We start from the raw sequence: 23,670 nt of genomic DNA, 5'->3' as shown, positions 1-23,670 counted from the left end.
AGTGATGTGTGTAGGGCTTTGTTCCAGGCCAACACAGCTTGCTTTAAGCCATATAAGGCTCTAAGCAACTGATAGACCTTGTGTTCTTGACCCTTCACTTTGAAACCTTCTGGTTGTTCCATGTATATTTCTTCATCAAGATTGCCATATAGGATAGCAGTTTTAACATCCAGGGCTTCCATTTCCCAATTCTTCTGAGCAGCAAAGGCTAAAAGGATTCACACAGTCTCAAAGTGAGCCACTGGAGAGAAGGTGTCTTCAAAGTTGGTACTGAATTCTTGTGTACAGCCTTTTGCCACAAGACATGCTTTATAATGACCATCACTTTTGATAGCAAAAACCCATCAACATTTTACAGGTTTCCAATCAGGTTTTGGATCCACCAAAGTCCATACTTGTCTTTCTTCAATAGACTTGATTTTGTCCTTCATGGCATTGAACCATTTCCTTTGCAGGTCAGGAGATAACTTTAGAACATCTTTAAAGTGTTCTGGTGACTCTTTGACATGAGCAGCCAAGAGAATTTTGAAGGTATTTAGTTGTGAATGAATTTGCTCCATAGGAGAATCAGGGAGAGGAGTAAGTGGAGATGGTGGTGTCTGAGATGGGTGTTGAGTCCATTCTCGAGGTACCTGAGGAGGTACAGGATGAAGAGGTGACAGAAGTCATCTTTCCTCTTGTTGTCTCCTCATGTTTTCCATTCTCCTTTGATTCATTTCTTGAACCTGTTCATCAACTCTTCGAAAATGTTCTTGTAATTCATCCTGACATCTTTGAATATCCCTTTCAACATCCACTGGATTTCTCTTTTCTCCATATATGTTACCAGGTTTGGTAGAGGGATAATTTGCCTTCTAGGATGTGGTTCTCTGTCTTCTGCTTCTTCAGGATGAGATCTCCAAAGATTAAATCAATCTGTGGGAATACTATAAGGTTGATGGGGATGATGGGGATGACAGGGGTCAACTGGTGGTATAGCAACAGGTGCTCTTTGTGGAGCTGATCTACAATGCTGGTCTGCAGCTTCCTGTTGTGGGTTTGGATTATGTGGTTTGGGACTTTGGGGTCTGGACTGATGAGGTCCATTATTGAGCTGATCAGGCTCAGATAAGTCTGGTAGGCTTAATAACTCTGATTCAGTTGAGGAAGATTGGTTGTTGTTAGAACCAGGGTCAAAGGTTTCAGATTTTTGAGGTTTCGAGCAGAAAGGGAAAGAGTCTTCTATGAATTTTGCAGTATGAAAAATAATGATCTTCTGACTATGAAGGAAGCAATATCCTTTGGTACTTGGTTCATAACCTAGAAAAACCATTTTGACTGCATGTGGTTCCAGTTTATCTTTTCATTATTCTTTTGGAACCCATACATATGCTTTGCAACCAAATGTGTGGAAATATGAAATGTCTGGAATCTTGCCAAGAAACAACTTTGCAGGAGTTTTGTATAGTACCCTCTTGAGAGGGGTCCTGTTGTACACATGCAGTGCACAATCAAAAGCAAAATTCCAATATTGCTTCAGTACACAGGATTGATGCCTAATAGCACCAGATTTTTCCAGAATAGTTCAATTGAACCATTCTGCTTGACTCCATGAGAAGTGAGGAGTAATTTGAAAGTATTTCCCATAAACTCTCCCCCTTGATCCAAATGGAGCAAGACTAGGTGATGACCAGTCAAATTTTGAGTAGAAACCAGCCAGTTAGAAAAGGCTGAGTAAGTGTCAGATTTGTTCTGCAGGTAAAGGCAGAAACTGAAGGAAGAGTAATCATCCAAGAGTGTAAGAATATATTTTGACCAGAAGTATGACTCAACTGGTAATTCAAGAAGGTTGGCATGAATGAGTTCTAAGGGTTTAATAGCCCTTTTCCAGGAAGGTTTAAATGACTCTGAAGCCATTTTGCCTTGTGCACATCCTTTACAGGGAGGCACATCATTTGATAATGACAATTTCAGAAGACCCAACTGGTGTAAATGAGGTAGTATTGTTGATGCCAGGTGTCCCATGCAATTATGCCACAGAGAAGTAGGTGATAATGCTTTAATCAGAGGGCAAAGGACCATAAAAGCATTGGAAGAGTGAATAGGCACTCCAATAAACCAATGTAATGGTGAAGTGGGAGAAGACAATGAGGCTTCAACCACAATCTGGCCATCTGGTGCTTGAATAATCTTGTTATGTAATGTCGCAGTGCTCTTGTACCCATTTGTTAAGAGCTGATTTTGTGGGCATAGTCACTTGGAGAATAGTAGACTATATACCACATTATGCAGGGTTAATGTGCATGCTTGTTCAAGGCACAAAACTATAGTTCCTTCACTGAGGATATTAATCTGTCCATGTCCTGCAGTTCTTGCATAGGACCAAGAAGATACCTCTTTATAGGTCCCAATTCCTCCCACTGTCTGTACAGCCACATTGGAATCTCCCATTCCCAAACTGGAAGATGGGAGTGGCAAACAACTGCTTCATACAGGTAAGGATCTCTCCTCAACAGAGGGAAATAGTATCCTCCTCTGCATTGATAGATTGTCCAAATCCTGCCATTGTTTTGGTTTCTGAATGGGAAATCCCAGGTTGTTGCTCTGAAGTCCTAGTGATTGTAGACAGATTGTACAGTGACATGGGGAATTAGGTTTTGTTTGTTTATGGTGAGAGTCCACTAACTCAACTTGTAAGTTGAATGACTCATCAATAGCATCCATGTACCAGGCAGCTGGTAAGCTGCTGTGAGACAAAGGCAAATTGGGAGTGTACCCAACTTCCTCCATGGATAAATATATGTCATCATGAGGCAAAACTGGTCTGTTGGTGATAGTATGGGTCCCAATCATTTGGGACATGTCTAAGGAGTAAACAATTTCTTGTGGAGATACTTCTGCAGGTGCAGGAAAGTACACTGGCAATGGTTCATGGATTTCAATGGCATTTGATTCAAAATAATCAGCATACATATCCTCAGTGGGATATGATTGAGGGACTTCTTCAATGGAGGCGAAGTTCACAACTTCAGCACCTTCCCCATCAATTTTGACAGCATTGGCACAGGCTTTTCCCTTGCCACAGCCTTTGCCATGTCTGCTGTTTTGGTTCTTTTGTTGAGAACCACCTTGCTGATTCTGAGGGTAAGGAGTAAAGCCTCCACATCCTCTGTTGCCACTGTGACCATGTCCTTGACCTCCTTGACTTGAACTTCCACCACAATTGTTATAGCCAATGATGTGATCTTGAGTATTATGTGAGCCCCTGCAAATACTGCACAAGGGCAGTTTGTTCATTGTGTGACCAGATTTGTGGCTCCAGATCTCCTTCATCTGTGGAATCACAGTATCTGGAGAGAGCTGATCCACAGCTATAGATGATAATATGTTTACTGGGGCTTGGTCCCATGCTTGGAACATTGAATGGACAAGTATAAGCACTTTGATTTTATCGTTAAGGGCAATGCCTTGCCCTAAAATGGCAGACATGATCATAGAAGTTTCAGTGATTTTAGCCATAATGTCATCCTTTGGCTTGATTTGTATATGAATGAGTCACTGGAACTCCATGAAAGTGGTCATGGCAGATGGTTCGCCATATTTAGTTTTGAGGTCTGCCCATTTGAGAGTGGATGTAGCATGTCCATCAACTGAAGTTGTGATCATGGGATCACAGTACAAGGTTATGACACCTTGAGCCCTGTTATCAGAGACAACCCAGGCAGCATCTCTGGCAACTCCAATGCCAGGACATGCTTTGGTGCCTTCAACAATAGCCCAGAAACCAAGAGTTTGAAAATATGCTTTCATAAGAACTGACCAAGAGGCATAATTGAGACCAGAAAGTTTGGGGATTTGCTTTCCAAGGCCTTCAGATATCTAGTAGAGGTTCACGATTAGATGATCATATAAGAATGATTGATAAGGGTCCATGGATGTGGAATTTAATGAATGAGGTTTGGATTGCTTTCAGCAAGCAGAAGCTCTAGCTTTTTGGGAAGGTCTTTTTGTTTGAGTGTGTTTTGGAGTAGGTCCATGAGGATTTTGATGTAGTTTCCATATAGTTGTCCCCCTCTCTGCAAATTGCCAAAGTGGGATGTGAGAGTTATTGCATTCCAATGAATCAAAATGAGGATCTTCAAAGTAGTGATACCTGAAGAATCTCCAATTGACATCATGTAAAGGTTCTGGGACATGAAATCCCAGATACATGGAATTGCAAGAATATGGAAAGGGAAATTTTTCATACAGTTGAAAACCAGGACAATTGGAGTAAGATAATAGTTCAAAAAGATTATAAGACTCCTCCAATACACAGTCCCTAATATCCTTGTGGTACTGGCCTCCAGATGCATACAGTATGTCCATGATACCAGGAAGAGGATAGCCATGTGTGAGTGGCAGCAGCTGTGCAAGCCCTTGCAAGAGTAGTGGAATAAATTCTGTGGTGTCTTGGCTCCACATAAGTATTCCCAGTATCCTGTGCCATGATATGCTCATAGTCCCTATTAAGGTCCTCTGAAGAGGGCCAGTAGTGAATTGAGTCCTACTGGTTCTGCCAACATAGTAAAGGTGTTGATTAGACTCTGTATATCTGCACTCGCAACCCATATTGGCTTCTCACTCAAAATCCCATAGGAACTCCAATAAGTAGTAGTCAAATTCATCTCCACTTCTTCTTTGTTCTCTGAACCACCTAGGTATGGTCCAGATATCAGTAGACCTGTCAGTCCAGATTCCTCAGAAATGGTGCTCCAGATACTTGTTCCAAACTTGTAAAGACAGGACAAGCTCATGGAAAGGGTTTCCAGTGAGGTAGAGTGGATGGACATTATAGTAAACATAGACAAATGTGTCATGAGTGACACCAAATGCCAGGACTGAAAACAAGGCAGGGTCTTCATATGTAACACTAGGCAGGTCACAACCATTATAGTTAGCAATGGCATGTGGAGATGAAAGATGAGTAAGTTTTGGAGTAAAGTCAACTAGATAACCATGATAGGCAACATGAATGCCAGGGTAAGCAAGTGGGGAGTTGAATGTGGGGAAAGTAGGCATAGTAACCCATGCATTTTCAACTGTTGACAAAGGAACCAGGTAGAGCATGGGGTTTGGTTTCTTCAAGAAGGAAACCAATGAAGGGACAGTGTAGTGCCACAATGTGCAATCACAGACATATAGTGCTTCAATGAACTCTATTACTTCTTTAACCACATATTTTCTCCACTTTGTGCCCTCATACATCTCATCCCAATCTGCAGCAATTTTGATTTCAGTGCATTTGGCAATGACAAGAGACATCTTTTTAGACAACAGATTAGTTCCCATAACTTTGACTGACTGTGACAAACAATTAAAGTAATTCAAACTTGGCAAGATCATCAAAGATCATGAGATTGTTCTCAGCATCAAGAATTGGCTCAGCAAGAGCATCATTCATCGCTTGTACCTCCTCTGGAAGAGGAGTCAGGACACATTGAGGAGGTGGATCTACTGCTCCTACAACAGTGTACTCTGGTATGGGATCTAGGTCTGCTTGATCATCTCGATTGGGAATGAAGAAGTGTAAGTAATGAGGCAGTGGAGGGACTACATATCTCAGTGGAGGTTGTTCTCCAAACATGTAGGCTGCAATGAGTAGAGCTCGATGGTGTTGGCGATTGACTACTTCTTGATATAAATGTAGCCAAGTCAGCAAACAAAGCACTGCTAGCCAGAAAGCAGCTGACACATAATACAACCTGTGAAACTCTTCCTGTCCAAAACCTCCATAATAGATGAGTAGAATACTCTGATAGCAACCCACAAGAAGTGACAACATAATGGAGATAACACCCCATTCTAGTATGTCTAGGCCATCACATTCCATGCTGATGTGTCCATTGACAGTGATCAGTCAATGCAAAACATGACAATAGCACACTGATGTTAGACATTGGGGCTCATAACCTATTGTGCAGAGGAATGGGAGAGGAATAGAGCAATGGCAGAACATTTGCCTTTTAATATTCAGATAGGGTGTTTGTAGTGGTAAGCTTGAGGCTTGGTGTGTAGAAGATAGAACAGTGGATTGTTTGATGTGGACTGGGGAGAAACCCCCAAGTTTATATACAGGTACTATATGCATGGACCAGGTAATGTATAAGGAAAGTACCTACTAAGTATAGTAAAGAACTGCATGGAAGCTCATAGAATGTGATGTCATCTATGATGATAGTATGACATCATTGTGGAGCTAACATGTAATACATCTCATGATCAGTCACATGACACAGTCTAGAACCAGAGTCAATTCCAACAGTAACCCCACTGGATTGATTGATAACTTACAATGGAGTTTTGCATAGCTTATGTGACCAGGCATAATGCCTTCCCCTGATTGTTTAAAGTGTGCATGGCACTTGTGATACAATCCCTTCAGCCTAAATGATCATTAAACAATCATAGATAAAATATGAAGAGGAGACTGACATAGTGATGTGGTTGCCTATGCTAACTTGGAACTTTGCAGGGCCCACCATGTACATGTCCTTGTAGTAGAGATCATTCTTGAATATGACTTCGGCAATAATTGCTTGAACTTCTTTCTTGTTATGGCCCACTGGCCCCTCATCAGGTGAAGGTGGTGAGATGGTTGTGATCTCATCACTAAAAAGGATTCTTTGGTTTGCAGGATGGATGAGCAACCAGTTAACAAGTATATCAGTATGAGGAACATCCCAGTTGATGTTCTTTGGCTGAAGACCTTCTGTAGTAGATGCATCACCAGTAGTGGTGACAGCCCACTGGCTGGATGAAGCCAGGTTCTTGCCCTTGGTTCCACCACAAGTAGATCCACCACTCAATCCATGACCCATCAGCCACCATGACCATTTCACCACCCTTTACAAGAACATTCCCCCACCCATTGATGCAATCTTTCCATATCCTCAGAGTCTCCTGCTGGAATGAAAATGAATTTGTCACATTAGTCCAGGATGGCTACCATGATGCAGTTTGTGCAATTTATCACTGAGCCTACACCAACCCCCACCCATTCACAGATATCCTCTCACATGCAGCCATTTCCATAGTGGCCAATGCAATTCAAGAAGATAGCCAGCTGGATTGCCACCAAAAGTTGTGAGTTGTTTGATTGTGACTGGAAGATCAGATGATCACTAATCTGATCAAGGATGCAGTCAAAGATTTCAGGGTTGACATGCAGCTTTTGGCAGAATAAGTGTGGATGAAACTCCACATAGTGTGCCAAAAGGTGGAGCTGTGACACACATGGACACAGAATAGCCACACAGTTTAACACTCAGGTCCTTTCCACCTTGTTGCAGAGTGGGTGGATTGCATCAAGAAACCAGCAATATTTCAACTCTTTCCACTCCAGCAGCATAATGAAGTCATCATTCAATTCTGATTCCAGATCAGAGGGTGGTGGGGTTATTGGAGTGGGGGGGGGGGGGTAATTGTGATCAACTCAACACTACCATCTGAGCCCTCATCATCAATGCCATCAGAACAATCAAGCTGCCACTGTAAGTATTTGTTCCTTGCCTCTGATACATTTAAAGTTATTTCATCGATTGTTTCTAACCACTTGGTAGGCCTTTATCATTTCATTCTTCCATTAAGATTCATGGTAGCATCCACTAGGAGTTGTCAAGGAAGTTTTCTATGAAATCTTGGGATAGTGAAGAAGTGGCAGTTGTGACCCAACCCATTGTTATCAGAGATAAAACATCTGCCAGTGCATGGACCAACTCTCACCAAAGGTGGCAGGTCAGTCAGTAGCAACCCTTTCCAATTGAAGCTGAATTGTTACAGTGGCATCCCTAAAATCTTCTGTCTCATTCTGAAGCAATGCTTTGCTGCAGCCTGCAGAGCACCAGGGATCATCTATGCCTGTTTAAAGATTCCTTTCTCATCAGATTCTGGTAAGTTCTGACAGTGTGGGAGTCACCCAATTTTTACATTTGACTTTGGGATCATTACTGAGTGATGAGTCACTTGTTATCACTCTGAACTTTTTTGGTTCCCCATTTTGTGCTGATGAAAAGGTCCAAGTAGAAAAAGCCCTGACTACCAGTCGCAAGTCATGCAGCCCCCAAGGACTCCAATTAAGCAATGAAAAAAATCAGACATGTGCAGCATATATAAGATCAGTCTTCATTTCTTCCTGCTCTTTCCCAATTCCCTCATCATCAATCTCCCCATCATTTTCAATGTCCTTTCTTTGCCATTGTTGTTGTCCTCTCTTCTTCCCTGTCCCCCATCATCCTTGTCATGTAAGTGTGCTGATCGTTGTATCTTCACCTCGCAGTTTGAGCTTGATGACACATGTCTCATCATTGATCTAGTGTAAGTATATTACTATCACATTACTACCACCGATCAAGTATTTACTGTAGCTTATTAATGTCTACTGCTGTTGTTTCATTGCATACAGAACTTGGGTCACCTCTATGTTTGTGTGAAGGTGGGTACTCTTATCCTTTCACTTTGCTACCCCTTGGCATACCTCACAATGAATGTGAGCATGCAGTCTGCTAGCTGTGAATATAACCCCACAATGATCACATTTTTCTAGCAGACCTATTCTATCATATCTGCTAATTCCCATCCCAGACATGAGTGTGAGAAGCAGTTCACATTCATGGTCTGCTACCTCTGTGGTGTCATGTCTAGTGGTATTGGAGGTTGATGCTGGTGTGCATTGTCTAAGACTGTTATTACCAAGTAGTATATCTTTTGTGTGTGGGGTAATACCTTTGAAGATGTTGTTGGTTAGCTCAATGTGAATTGCTTTTACTGTGTGCAACTCACTGGAATGTGTGCAATGGCTGGTATTTGTCTGATGTTGTGGCAAAGTGAAGGATACCTCTGGCCCAATGAGTCTGTATCCATTGTACACAGAGGTAAGTGAGCCTAGGTATTCTGGGAAATATGGTGCTATTTCAGCATGTCCCATCAGAACATGGGCTGACTGTGCTCGAAAGTTCTGAAGAGATAGTTGACATCTGGTACAGTATTTTGGCCTGGGGCTACAAGAAATTGAGTGGTGTGGGAGGACAGGAGAACAAGAGAACCCACTAGCAAGTGGTGGAATTCCATCATAAGATGAAAGCAGCATGGCTGTATGGTGTGTCTCATTGAGATTCACTGTGAAGACAAAATGTGAATAGTTTGCAAAGCAAATGATGCAGGGCAACAACTTACACTGGAATCCACACAAACTGACATGAGAATGACAAAGAACTTCCATGCAAACTGTATTTGTACTGCTGACAGCAAAGTTGATGAAGTGCACTGGCCAAGGTTCATTGGAAAGGATACCACAGAAGCACTCCCAGAATGCACCACACTGTTTAAGATATTGCAGGATGCAACTAGGGACAATATGCCTTCCACAACATATGGGACTGTACAATGTGCATGTGAGCCTGAAATTGGAATGAGAAACAAAAAACTTACAATGCAATTTCAACAATCTGTTGAACATTGCAGGAATATATAACAAGTTCTGTGCTACTGCATTGTTGTGCCTGGCAGATAGCAAAGACTGGGTGACAGAGAGGCATAGTATCAAGGAGAAGTGAGTCTGAGAGGGAAATTGGGGCTGACCAGTGGGAGGACTTTGCCTTTATATGCTGTTATCAAACACTCCAGTCATTGAGCTATCTGTTACACATATTGCAGAATTATGTGAGAAGAAGCAGTAAGAAATGTATTGGTTGCTACATCCAAGAGAGTCTATGACAGGGCAGAGAGAATTCTTGTCATAGAATCACAGCATAGGGGAAAATGTTGCCACAAAGCTGCAGAACAATTGAATGTAAAAGACAGAGGAGAATGGTCTGGATTGCAAAAGGACACCAACCTAATGCCACTACAGTTGAATGACTGCACCACAGGTGGCCTGACATACACAGCATATTCTGTACAGACAATATCAGCCTATGTGATTGAATGCTGCACACACACCAAATTGAGATCACCATTGCATCTGACATTGCCCAGGTTGTCCTGGAAATACACTTGTTTGTCAAATGGTATGATCACTGGCATCAGTGCTATGTCTTGGCCTGTTGAGCACAATCAAATGTATTGCAGCAATGATGATGACAGGTCCTTGCAGAGTGCAGATGAACAAACAATGGTGTCCTATCCATATTTGGAAGGTGCCAAATCCTTGTGGATGTCAGTTCTAGGTCTCAATGTCTAGTGTGGGGATCAGTAGTATAAAGCAATGTCCATCATGATGTCAGTCACCCCACCTACCAGTGACTACAGATGGACCTCTCTGCCTCACAGAGGTATGCCTTAAGCCATGCCCATGCAATTCTTGGGAATGCTGGGCTATCACCAACCAATGTGAGTCAAAGTGTGGTTCAGTGGTGAAAACCAACCAAAACCAACACAAAAGACAAAAAGAGTGAGTGGTGGTGTGCCTATGTGGTACCTAGATGGTAGAACCTGTTCTTTGGGAGGGTTTGTGAGCTATAACACTCAAAGACAAGTGCTGAGGGATGGGGGTGCTCCTGACAAAGAAGGAGCAGGAATGCAAGAGAATGCAATAGGGTAGACTGCTGTCAGCCTACAGAAGGATGGATGATGACTTAATTTGATGCTCTGAGCTGCACTGAGCTCAGGGAGGACTTGGAGCAAAGTAGATTGATGATAGATGATAATAAGCAAAGTAGACAATAACTAGACCCTTAGTAATTGCAACTTTCCCCCCCAAACCATCCTCTCAGTGAAGCAAATAAAAACTTCATGAATGAGGCTCTGTTGGAAGAGAGGATGAAGGCAGAGTGTCTGCTGCTGTATCTTGCAACAAGGAGGCAAGATGTGCATCATAATCATCATGGATGTGATCAGGGAGAGTGGAGAACAGTAGATTATACTGTAGCTGTCACAATCTTGGAAGAATGACAGATGAGACTGGTACAAAGACATTGCAGGGAGCAGAGAGGAAGGATCCATATGCTTCTTGGACTGGGGAGACTGAAACAACCACATAAGACCTTTCCAAGTGAATGACAGACCTGAGGTGACCAAAGAATGTCCTCCTAGAGGTCATACTGACAAAAAGAACATGCTGTCCAAGCTGGATGGGCTGAGAGGGCACAGACAAGGGTGGGATGTACCAGGATGCTTCAGGACAGAAGCTGGTAGGAACTCCTGGTAGATATATGTAGCCATGGTCCCTAGCAAAGGGGACAAGCAAAATGACTGATGTGGAGGTGGCCATATCAGAAGAATTAGCAAAATGAGTGTCTTTTGGAGGGAGTGCTGTAGAAATGTGTGGAGTGCACAAATCCTTTCCAATTTTGGAAGGTAAGATTGCATGGCTGAGCACTACAAGCAAGTGTGGGAATGGTCTCAGTATCTGCAGAAACAGCAGAGATATGTTGAAAACTGGAATGCCATACACAGGTGCTTAAGAATTTTAACCAGCACTTAACTTGCTCCCTTTCTTTTTCTTTGGCACTGATGACTTGTTCTTGTGTGAGGGATGACTGCTGACATTTCTGGCTGTCCTTCTTTGCATGAGGGCTACAGTCTTCATCTCCATTCATCAGCTGTATCCATGTCCACCTCACCAAACACCTTTGGTGTGTGACAGCAGGCATCCAGTAATGATGAGCTTGTAGTTGCTTGTTAGCACTCTGAACTTTTTCAGTTCCCCATTTTGTGTGAGAGAAAAGCTCTGAGCAGCCTTGCAGACATCACACTGTGTGGACCCCTGGGACTGCTTCTGCCAGGAACACATACCCTTTTCAGGTAAGGTGAATCACATGGGAGGAACATGTCATTCTCTATATAATGGTGACCTCATAAAGTTCTTTCCTCTGCTTTGCTTTCATTCCCCCCACTTGTTGTCACTGATGTCATTGTCATCCTCCCATTCCTTTTCTCCTTGGCTTTGTGCTCATCCAGCTGCCTCTTTGTCTGTTGATCTTTCCCATTATTGATATTCTTGTTTCTGTTGCTTTTCCCTATGATATGACTGTCAAGCCCTTGCCAACCATCCTTCATGGGTGTTCACTGTTGTAAGTCAATGCTGTCCATTCTCCCTTACAGAAATTATAATTGTAATTGCTTGTAGTACTATCCAAGTGCACCCTCAAGTGAGCTGTAGGTTGAGATCACTGGATGGCTGGCTTGTACCCTTGGGTAAGTGTTGTATGTTGTAGCTGGTGGTCTATAGTCAGTGATTGTAATGCCTGCAGTTAGTGCATTGGCAAGTGTACTGTAAGTATATATCTGATATGTCTGTGGTTTATTTTGCTTGTGTTGATTGTTACTGTTCACAGGTATCATGTTTGGGACAGATGCAGTGGTTGGAATGTTTATGACATTGGTGGGTAGACTTTGTGTTGGATGGCTTCCTGCTTGCTTATGTTGTGTGTATGCTAAAATGTTCAATTAGTTGAATCTTGGTGGTGAAGTAGACTGGAACTTTACCCAGTCATGCAATTGACCTTGAGGCATGTCATGTGTGAGTGGCACTTTGATCTCTTGTATATACCCTGTTGTATTGATGAGTATGTATGCTTGCTGCAGCACAGTTGTTGTATGCCTTTCCTCACATTATTCCTCCAAGCAAGGTGAGATTTGTGCCATCACAGTTGACATTGCGATGTGCTTGCTCATTGCCATTTGTTGTCATTGGAGATGCTTTCCAAATCTCCTCTGGAATAAGACTCACTGGCCTATATATTTCCTTCAATCCAAATCTGTTGCTCTCCAGTTTATTCTTCAGCCATGCTTGAGTACAGTTAGTGTTTGAGGGCTGTATGACAATAGTAAATGCACCATTTGCCTTCTTTCCACCTGTTCTGATTATTGCAAGTGTGCAGTCAAGATCTGGTTGCTCCTCTGATGACAAGAGGCTGAGCATAGCAGCATATACTTCACTAGTTATGTAAGTTCTCAGCAGAAAAATATGATACTTGACATGTGTTACACAGAACCAATAGGACTGTGTAAGATGATCATAGGGATTGAGGTCAGAAAGCCAACAGTGTGGCTCATATCTATCTTGATGGTGGTCATTGTAGCACAAGGAAACACAATACATTCCAAGTCCTGTTGATTCCTTGAGCAGTGTTTAAAGAGACATGATGTGGTCTTACCAAGTGCTTGTCCTTTGTGTCCATCTGCAACAAATGAATGAAACCCATATCCATCTATGTGGTGGAATGCAACCAGCATTCCAGTGTCTGCTGATGCAATTGAGAAGATATGTTGAAAGAGAATGAAATGGGCCTCAGCAGATTGCAACATTGTGAATGCATGTGTGACAGCAATGGCTACAGGACATCAGTAACTCAACACAGACTCAGCAGGAAAGTACCTACACCACATCTGTTCATTATCCCAGGCTTCTATCTTGAACTCCTGCCACCCATGGACACATTTGAATGATGTGTCAATCAAGAGATGTCTCACATGCATCAGTTGTGATGCCATAAAAGGAGACATGCAAATAATGAGATGGAACACTTCGGAACCTGGTAGTGGGTGTACCTCGACACAACGGAGGTATGGTGGGTCATCAGATGGCTGTTGGAAGAGGTGTAATGCACCTAGGATGGTCAGAATTAGTTTTAAAAATAAATTTAGACTCCTTACCATCAATACTTGTCCCATGTGGGTACTTCTTCAGGTGATGTGCATTGATGAGCCACTGAACATGATCCAAATTTGCAAGGGATGGATGGGGGTCCAATAGTGTTATTGTTTGTTCACCTATCCACCCCAATTCACAATGTAAACCATACATGAATCCTGAATCCAGAACAATGTAGCATGGTGTTGTGTCCACTAAGTGCCAGCCCATGTCACACAGTAAGTTTGCAAAAATAGACTTAATTGTGGGAGGTGTCTTCACTGGTGAAAGGTGGTGGATGAGAGTGTGGATTGCAGCAAATCACGACCACACAGGGAAATTTCTTAAGGTCTTTTGGCATATAAATAACAAATGTTGCTTGGCATTTTTGTGGCCATGGACAAAGTTTGCCCTGTGCAAGCTTTCCATCTGCTGAGCGATGATAAAATTCTTGGAGATATTATCAGACTGTGAACTGGCAAGAAAATGGGTACTACATATGACAAACTTGTTTTTGTTCTGATGGAGACACCACAAAGGTGCATGGGACAAGTGGCCCATACCCACAGTACTTTGCCAGTTCCTCATGCTGTTTGATAGTCCTGGTATCACCTGAAATAAGTGCCATGAGATAGCTAACATCAAACTCTTGCAGGTTTTGTAGAACTAGGTGTGCACAGTCATGGCATGATCAATATTGACACCTATTATTAATCAGTATCTGGAAACTGTATAACACATAAGAAAATATTTACTTGCTGTATGAGAGGGTTGTTGAAACAGTCTCACTGGAGAATAGGCTTGCCTATACAATGATTGGCCACATGTTTTGGATGGCAGCTATTGCATTGATGACAGTGGGAGGCTAACACCATCTCTGCATTGCTCTCTGAGTCAGAATATGACTCGTCATGTTCTTCATTGTGCTGTATTATACCTAGGTACTCTGTAGCAGCAGTGAATGAGCACCCATGGTCCTGTAATGCACAAAAAAATGCCAATGTCTTCAGGAATACTTCTTGCACAGCAGTCTCAGCTGCAGAGAATGAAACTGGGGTAATTACATCACAAATGTGGCCACAGTTTGTGTATGCATGCATGGAAATTAGTTGGGATGGATCACAAGTGGAACCTATCTTGAGTCCCCTGCCTGCACTAACCCATTAACAGTGATCAAATTTACAATGAAAAGAAACTTACATGATGTATGTAAATGATCAGAAAGGGCAGGCACACCAGAGGCATCCTGGATTAAGTGGCAGTTGACACCCTTGCATCCACCATGGGTGTTGCCAAGTGAGTATTGAAATGAACTTTGTGGGCTATCATCAGCAGTAGTAGAGTCTGGATTTACAGTAAATATATGGGCAGTTTGCTTGCCATCAAATGCACCAGTGTGAGGATATTGATATTTGACAATTGTGCCAGCAGGGTGTTCAATGACTGCATTAGCCATCGAAAGTCTGTTTATGCAATTGCAACCTTCAGCCACATGATCAAGTGAATAGGGTCATGTGGGGGGTGGGATGTAGTGGGAACCATGAATGACTTGGGACACTTCATGAGGATCATTAGATGGCAAAGGGGATGCATAACAGGCTTGGGGTGACAAGTCATGACTGGATAGTGATGTGGAGGGGGTGAATGGCAGTGATGGGTAACTAATGTTGAGGTCAGTGTCACACACCAAAGGTGTTTGGTGAGGTGGACATGGATACAGCTGATGAGTGGAGATGAAGACCATAGCCCTCATGTGAAGAAGGACAGCCAGAAATGTTGGTGGTCATCACTCACACAAGAATGAATCATCAGTGCCAAAGAAAAAGAAAGGGAGCAAGTTAAGTGCTGGTTAAAATTCTTAAGCACCTGTGTACAGCATTCCAGTTTTCAACATATCTCTGCTGTTTCTGCAGATACTGAGACCATTCCCACACTCACTTGTAGTGCTCAGCCACATGATCCTACGTTCCAAAATTGGAAAGGATTTGCACACTCCACACATTTCTACAGCACTCCCTCCAAAAGATGCTCATTTTGCTAATTCTTCTGATATGGCCACCTCCATATCAATCATTTCACTTGTCCCCTTTGCTAGGGACCATGGCTACATATATCTACCAGGAGTTCCTACCAGCTTCTGTCCTGAAGCATCCTGGTACATCCCACCCTTGTCTGTGCCCTCTCAGCCCATCCAGCTTGGACAGCATGTTCTTTTTGTCAGTATGACCTCTATGAGGACATTCTTTGGTCACCTCAGGTCTGTCATTCACTTGGAAAGGTCTTATGTGGTTGTTTCAGTCTCCCCAGTCCAAGAAGCATATGGATCCTTCCTCTCTGCTCCCTGCAATGTCTTTGTACCAGTCTCATCTGTCATTCTTCCAAGATTGTGACAGCTACAGTATAATCTACTGTTCTCCACTCTCCCTGATCACATCCATGATGATTATGATGCACATCTTGCCTCCTTATTGCAAGATACAGCAGCAGACACTCTGCCTTCATCCTCTCTTCCAACAGGGCCTCATTCATGAAGTTTTTATTTGCTTCACTGAGAGGATGGTTTTGGGGGGAAAGTTGCAATCCCCTATGCTTCTGTCACCCCACAGACCCCCAAAGCTTGACCCCTGTTGACATCTGGCTCACCCTGTCCACTTTTGGATGTACTATATTGGCATCAGATCAGTGCTGCCTCTCTGTCATCCCACCTTGGCCTAGAAGCGATCTCTTCAAGATGTGACATGCACAGCCTCCCCCTAATGTGATTCCAGTGCACTTTCCCAGTTCCTGACATTACTTGACTCATACTTTGATGTTTTGACTGTCTTTGACTCACCTATTGCCAATACTTACCAATCTTTTGACTTTGCTTACTGATCCTTTGCCTTTTGGCTTGCTAATCCTTACCAATGCTTACCAATGCTTTCCAAGACAATTACCCATTGCTTACATTCCTTACTCATCAGTTACCAATCACTTACCAAGTGTTTGCACCTTGTTTTCCATGGGCAACACCCCTGTACTGTATATAAATCACTGTACTTAGATAGCAAAAAAAAGAGAAGATGTCAGAGAGCCCCTCTTGCTCACATTTTATCATCACTCAGTAATTCATTCAGCAGCTTTGATAGTTGTGACTTTATTAAGGGTCTAACTATCACCTATTTCACTTATCCTTGTCTATCATCAATATTCTTCGCTCCAAGCCCTCCCTGAGCTCAGTGCAGCTTAGGACATCAAATTAAGTCACCATCCATCCTTCTGTAGGCTGACAGCAGTCTACCCTATCACTTTATATCACATTCTTGCTCCCTCTTTGTCAGGAGCACCCCCAACCCTCAGCACTCATCTTTGAGTGTTGTAGCTCACAAAAACCCACCAAAATCAAAGGTTCTACCATCTAGGTACTGCATAGGCTCACCACCACTCACTCCTTTTTGTCTTTTGTGTTGGTTTTGGTTGGTTTTCACCACTGAACCACACCTTGACTCACACCATCCTGGTATGTTACACCCTTGTTGCAACATCAAGGCAGGCCTGCCTATCATAACATGGATAGGGTCACAACATAAGGACAGGCCTGTCTATGATTAGAATACAAAGTTGGCAACATGTGGACAGGCCTGGGAGTAATATCATTTATGGTGTCACAACATCTAGACAGGCCCATGCATAATAAGCCATACCCCTGTCACAACATAAAGATGGGCACATCACTAGTATCATTTAATAGAGTCACAACATAAGGTCAGGCCCATCAGTAGTATTATGCAACATATGGATGGGCCTGTCCACAGTAAGATATACCTCTGACAAGACATAAAGACAGGCCTGTCAGTAATCTCATGTATAGCATCACAACATATGGACAGGCCCTTCAGTAATATTATTTATATTGTCACAACATAAAGATGGGCCCATCAGTAATCTCATGCATAGCATCACAACATATGGACAGGCCCTTCAGTAGTATTATTTATATCATCACAACATATGGGTGGGCCCCCAGTAAGATGTACCCTGTCAAAACATAAAGATGGGCCCATCACTAATATCATTTAATAGAGTCACAACATATGGATGGGCCCATCCACAGTAAGATGTACCTCTGACAAAACATAAAGATGGGCCTGTCAGTAATCTCATGTATAGCATCACAACATATGGGCAGGCCCTTCAGTAGTATTATTTATATTGTCAAAACATATGGGTGGGCCCAGCCCCAGTAAGATGTACCCTGTCGAAACATAAAGATGGGCCCATCAGTAATGCTGTTTAATAGTGTCACAACATAAGGATGGGCCCTTCAGTAGTATTGTTTATATTGTCACAACATATGGATGGGCCCATCAGTAATATCATCTAATAGCATTACAACATAAGGACAGGCCCTTCAGTAGTATCATGTATATCATCACAACAAATGGATGGGCCCATCTAGCAAGATGCACCCCTGTCACAACATAAGGACAAGTCCATGTATGGTATTCTTAGGCAGCAGAAAGGGAGATCCAAGCTATCTACATAAGGATGGTCCATGTAAGGCATTCTCAGGCAGCAGAAAGGGAGATCAAAGGGATCTACATAAGGACAGGCCCATCCATGGTATTCTCAGGCAGCAGATAAGGGAAAACAAAAACTAGTGTTACAATGTAAGATGGGCCAATCCATCCATTGCAGGATTACAAACCCTTGGCACTGCATAAGACAGGCCTATCCATAAATGGGTTATCCCCCTGTCACAATATAAGACAGACCCAGGAAGACAAGAAATGAAGAAAGTGGAACCCCTTGCACTATAGAGTATCTGAATTTCCCACTATAAATTGTGTTTCACATTGGACAATTTGCCTATTTAGTTGGAATCTCAGGTGCTGGTCTATGTAGCTGCAAGCCAGGCTCCACCATTGGAGCAGATGGGAAACACACAAAACAAACAGCAATGCTATTCCAGAACAATTCATCATATTTTTATCTGAGCCTCTGCTTCATATATGCATTTAGGATTATTGACTTGTACTGGTATTTCCATCATGCTGTGGGAATCATTCATAGGCAGGATAAAAAATGCAACACCCACATATCTCATTGTCCATCTTTAACCTCTGACTCTTCCACTCTCCAATCACCATCACCACTCTCACTGTCAAACTACTCCATTGTCTCATCATCAGAAACATGTCATTGTCATCATCTCACAAGCTCTGCAAGAAATTGCCTGAGCTCAATGCTGCAGCCAACTGCATCCTTCATATTTACTTCAAGGATATCATGGAAAGCAGCAAGCTGGGAAAGGTGGACAAGATTGTGAAGTGGAGAGGTGCCATCAAGGCAATAAACAATGAACTAGTGCATCATAGCATCATCACATCTGTTTCACTAACTGATGCATTCAGGATGCTGTATGCAACCTCATCACTAGGATGGATGAGATTCCAATGACCCTCATCAGTGGTGACATGTTCTTAAAGTGGCATGAAGACCTTGGCTCAATCAAGCACCCATGGCCTGAGTGGAAGACTGCCCTATCCCCTTCCAAAACTGATGTTGCCAACCACAAGTGGCTTGACATCATTGAGCATCAATATGACTACCACCAGTTGGGCCTCCCTATGCCCCACATGGTGCTAACACCAACACCACCCACTCAAGAGACTGAAATGCCTATGAGTGAATGGAATGCGACCAATGCAGAGGTGGAGCAAATGATAGCAGATAGCTTGCACAAGATGGAGGTGGATGATGAGGGTGACAATGAGGTGCCAGAGAAGGAGGATGATGAGGAAGAACCAGCATGAGGCAGGCAGAAGTGCAAAGCTGCCACAAAAATGATGTCCCATCAATCCAGACATCAATCCTGCTCTAGGAAGGCAACAGTAGAAACCAACAATGACAACAATGTTCCCACTCAAGGCCAATCAAAATGCAAGCCTTGTCCACTGTCAGATGGACTATATGGTCACACTGCCATAGCTGCCAGAAGGATGCCTTCCCCTGACCCCCATTCCTGCGAGTTGTGCTGCAGACACAAGGTCTGATGCTACAAGAACCCTGGGAAGTCCTGCTTCCCATGTGATGGTCACAAAACTTGATGTAGCCATGCCAAAGGTGGGATTGCTGCTCCAACTCAATGGAATCCATGACAAGCCAGGGGAAAAAAGCAAGCTTGAAGTCTGTCCCTGATGATGGAGGCCCAAGAATCCCAAAGCCCAAAGGAACATCCCCCAAAGCAACATGTTTCGATGGCTTCCAAAGCCATCAATGCCAGGGTTGGGCCCTCCAACCAGGGAGAGATGATCCCCAAGGGATCTTCACTCAGTATGTTCACAATTTCATGTATTTACACTGACTCAAATTTTATTTAGAGATTTGTATTCCTGCATTCAAATGCAGGGATTCCTGCCCAATCCCAGCTGCTGTATGAGTGGATTCAATTGTCAAGGCTGGCCCATCCATTGCGCAGGAGGTAGAGGGATCTACAGCAGCAGGTACATTTAATCACTCTACATTTACACTAATTATCATGGTTAACCCTTGTATTCAAAGCAGACACCTGCCCATCAACAACAGCAGCACCCATCCAACTTGCAACTGCTGCAACTCCCAGTGCACCATCACCCATCTGTGCCCCAATTGCCAAGGTGTCACAAACATCCAACACAATCAAAGAGTGAATTGAAGATTTGGAATGTCAACTCCATGATGCTGAGGCCCACTGCCAATACTATGAGGATCAAATGTATGATTTCCAAATACAACAGGATGAAACCATGCAGACACTGGACAGGATGGCTTGCAAGCTGGAGGCTCTGTGTATTCAGGTATATGAATGAGCATTGAGTGATGATCTCATCAATCTCTTAGGGCCTCTGGCAGATGAGACAAGGGCAGATAGGACAGCAGGGTGAATGAGGCCATCTATCATTTTACTCCTCCATGGTACATACGATGTCATTTTATATTTCCATTTTAATTGACCACTCATGCTGCATCATATATTCAACCTTTATTTAAGAGTGAGAAGAAGACAATAATGGCTAGACAGCCAACAGAATTGTGAAGGATAATCTCATTCTACTAAAACAACTGCTAATGTATCCCAATAGGTGGAAGCTTAGTGAATGTATGGCTTTGTGACATAGAATAGTTAACTTGAAACTTAAAAATGAGATAGTGGGATGGTCTCATTCTGCTAAAACCAGAGCTGATGGAACCTGATAGACAGAACCTTTGCAAATGAATGGACTGTGTGATATGTGATAGCAACCTGCCATTTGACACGAATGCAATTAATAGTCTGATTTGGCCAACACATCTGACTCTGCTAATATGGCCACTGATGAATCCCAATAGATGGACACCTGGTGAATGAGTGGGCTATGCTATCTACAGCATTCACTTGAGAGTTACAAAACAAGATAATGGCTAATAATAGGATAATGATGCAAAGAAAGATGTCAGCCTGTGAAAACAGCATTCCATGGATCCTGATAGACAGAACCCTTCCAAATGAGTGGCCTGCACAATATGCAAGGTTGATATGGACTGTCTTGACCTGCTAACATGGCATTCAATGGATCCTGATAGAAGGAACCCTTCAAAATGAGTGGACTGTGTGAGATGCAAGGCTGAGAGCAATCAGTCATTGGATGCAAATGCAAAGCAATATTCTCATTGCACTAATGTAGGATCCAAGGTATGCCCACAGGTGGGACATGTGCAAACAAGTGGATTGTGAGATTTGCAAGGTTCAATTCAGGGAAAATATTGCATTCTGCTATTGCAGGAGCCAATGTATTTCAATAGGCAGAAGCTTGGCAAATGAGCAGATAAATATTTCTCCACAGATGCAAATACAACCAAGGGCATTCAGCCAGTCACAAGTGACCAATTCACCCTCTGTAGTGAGCAATAAATATTCTGTTTCCCAACAATGGTTTGTTGCCATTCATCTCAGCCCACAGATGCATGAGCCTTTCAAGACAAATGATATACATACTCATGTCATACCAGACATATCCATATCCACAATGGAAATAAAACATGCAAAAGGTGAATGAATGGGCTAGCTTGCCACTGGACATCTCCTGCACAGAACCTGCTGACCTGCCCATCAGCTACAGGGCAGAATGCAAGGGTGGGGAATGGAAACTGCAGGTTCACATTAAGCTAACATTTAACTACAAATCTTTCTCCAGAACAAACTGAATATCAGTCACATTCATGGCCTGCCATTTGCATTCAGCATGCTCAGCCAACCTCAAATACATCATCCTCTGCCTCACTGCATAACACTGCACCCCAGGAGCTCCAATAGTGCTGCTTCCCATATGTACCTTATGCCATTCTTTTGCTCAAAATCTGAAGAAACTTATAGCCCATTGAAATTCTGATATTACAAGCTCTTCCTCTTCTTCCCAATGATCTTTGATGGATTTTGCTCACAGCCAATGAATATGATAAACTAATTGAAGAAAGTTCATCAACCTTAAAGCACTGTTGAACAGTAAGGTCAACACACATTCAGACATCCAGCTCTTTGATTCTGTGTCCCATGGGATGTTGATTGACCAAAACCATGGAAGATGGGTTCCACAGTGCTCCTGTGCATTTTGGGAGAAGGCTGCTGTCTGCACAGCCAGGTCTTCTTTATGAAGCTCTTGATAACATCCTAAGATATCTGCACCTGTGCCAAGTACAACCATGGCATCTCTGCATCAATTATAAATTGTGGCCTGTTTTTTTACTGAGACATTGATAGCATGGATCATATCCCAGGCCCAAGTTTTCATAGAATAGCTCTTAGCTGTGTGCACAACCCCCTGAAAGACAGCTGCCTTGTCTGCCAATGTAAGACAGAGGCCATGTAGCACATCATCAGCTTGACCTGTGCAAAGCTTCAGCTCCATTTCTGCAAGATTTTGAAGCCCTCAAGCTTGACATGCATCAATGCCAAGAGCAGATGGAAGTTGCAATTTGTCCTGCAGTCCTGCCAGGGTTCCATCTGAAGCAGGCAACTCATCCCCCACATCATCCAGCCAACCATCATCCAAGGCATAATCCTGTTGCAATAAATGCAACCAGACAGGGGATTGAACCCTGGACCTCCCAGGTTTCGACTGGGTGCTCTAACCACTGAGCTATTTGGTCAAGGTATCTAGGCTTACTTGGTGTGGTTTAACCACCAAGTGCTAGTAGAGACTAGCATTGCTGAGTGCTGGAGTATTACACTTGCAACAAATCCTGCACTGAATTTGCATCAAGAAATGCAGTCTGCTGTACAGATTCACTGGTGGAAGTGTTGGAGCCCACTTCAAGGTGCAGCTTCAAGTAAATCATGGCATCTGCAATAAAACCTGGTTGTTCAGATGCAATGTGATCAGCATGGCATGCCATAGCCAATTTTTTCAATTCCAATGCCCATTCCCCAATGTCCTTTCTGTCCATGTGAAGTGAGGTTATGGCCTCTTCTAAACATAAACCACATGCTCACCAACTAGCTGCTCCATGTAGGCTTCCACTGGGTCTTGGTTCCTCCAATAATGCTAGTTCTATGGCACACACTGTTGGTGCTTCTCATGATATGTCAGTATTTTGTATTTATCAAAAAAGGTGGACACCATACCCACCCTTAATTGATCTTCACAGATGTCCATGACAGATAGGTCATCGACATGATCATGCAGTGCATGAATCTCTTGCATTCACCAGCTGTTTTGCTGCTCTGCAGTCAAGGATTCATCTAGCTTTATATATGCCTGCCTTGCCAATGGTGCTGCTGCTTGAGCTGCTTTGAGCTTCTGTGATAGGCTATCTGCTTAATCTTGGATGTCAGAGAGTGTGCTGCAGGTGGATCCTTAGACTAACCAGTCTGAATCATCTTCATGAAGTTGGAATCATTCATCTGGAAATCCAGCAGTTCTTGGCAATGTGGTGAGGTCATCCTGTGTGCAGATGCAGATGCCATGTTAAGGATGGACCACAATGTTTCAATGATTTCTCCATCTACCCATCTGGCCCCCTTGATGAACAGTGGGGCATACCATGCATAACATTCCTTCTTGTGCCCATGCACATGCCAT

At 43.1% G+C, this 23,670-nt stretch overlaps 2 protein-coding genes and 1 non-coding gene across 3 annotated transcripts; all 3 read right to left on the bottom strand.

Annotated features, from left to right (window-relative positions):
- Positions 1–8,110: 8,110 nt before the first annotated feature.
- On the bottom strand, positions 8,111–9,554 carry F5J12DRAFT_787327 (uncharacterized protein; the record flags this gene model as incomplete). The annotated part of the gene is made up of 9 exons (XM_051743624.1): positions 8,111–8,238; positions 8,290–8,329; positions 8,495–8,526; positions 8,626–8,742; positions 8,800–8,910; positions 8,961–9,017; positions 9,067–9,135; positions 9,193–9,395; positions 9,448–9,554. The coding sequence occupies 9 exons, from the start codon at positions 9,552–9,554 to the stop codon at positions 8,111–8,113; spliced, it is 864 nt and encodes a 287-aa protein (XP_051594384.1).
- Positions 9,555–12,565: 3,011 nt separating this feature from the next.
- Positions 12,566–12,880, bottom strand: F5J12DRAFT_728973 (uncharacterized protein; the record flags this gene model as incomplete). Its single annotated transcript, XM_051741930.1, has 2 exons — positions 12,566–12,747; positions 12,796–12,880. The coding sequence occupies 2 exons, from the start codon at positions 12,878–12,880 to the stop codon at positions 12,566–12,568; spliced, it is 267 nt and encodes an 88-aa protein (XP_051594383.1).
- A 9,785-nt stretch (positions 12,881–22,665) lies between these two features.
- On the bottom strand, positions 22,666–22,738 carry F5J12DRAFT_t207. Its single transcript has one exon. It is a non-coding gene; the product is annotated as a tRNA-Phe (tRNA).
- Between the last annotated feature and the right edge of the window lie 932 nt (positions 22,739–23,670).

The sequence above is a fragment of the Pisolithus orientalis genome (genome assembly GCF_024613125.1).
Source record: "Pisolithus orientalis strain OTSU chromosome Unknown F5J12scaffold_100, whole genome shotgun sequence".
In the NCBI taxonomy this organism is placed as follows: domain Eukaryota; kingdom Fungi; phylum Basidiomycota; class Agaricomycetes; order Boletales; family Pisolithaceae; genus Pisolithus; species Pisolithus orientalis.
The sequence above is the reverse complement of the archived record's forward strand: the minus strand, read 5'-3'. Positions and strand labels throughout refer to the sequence as shown.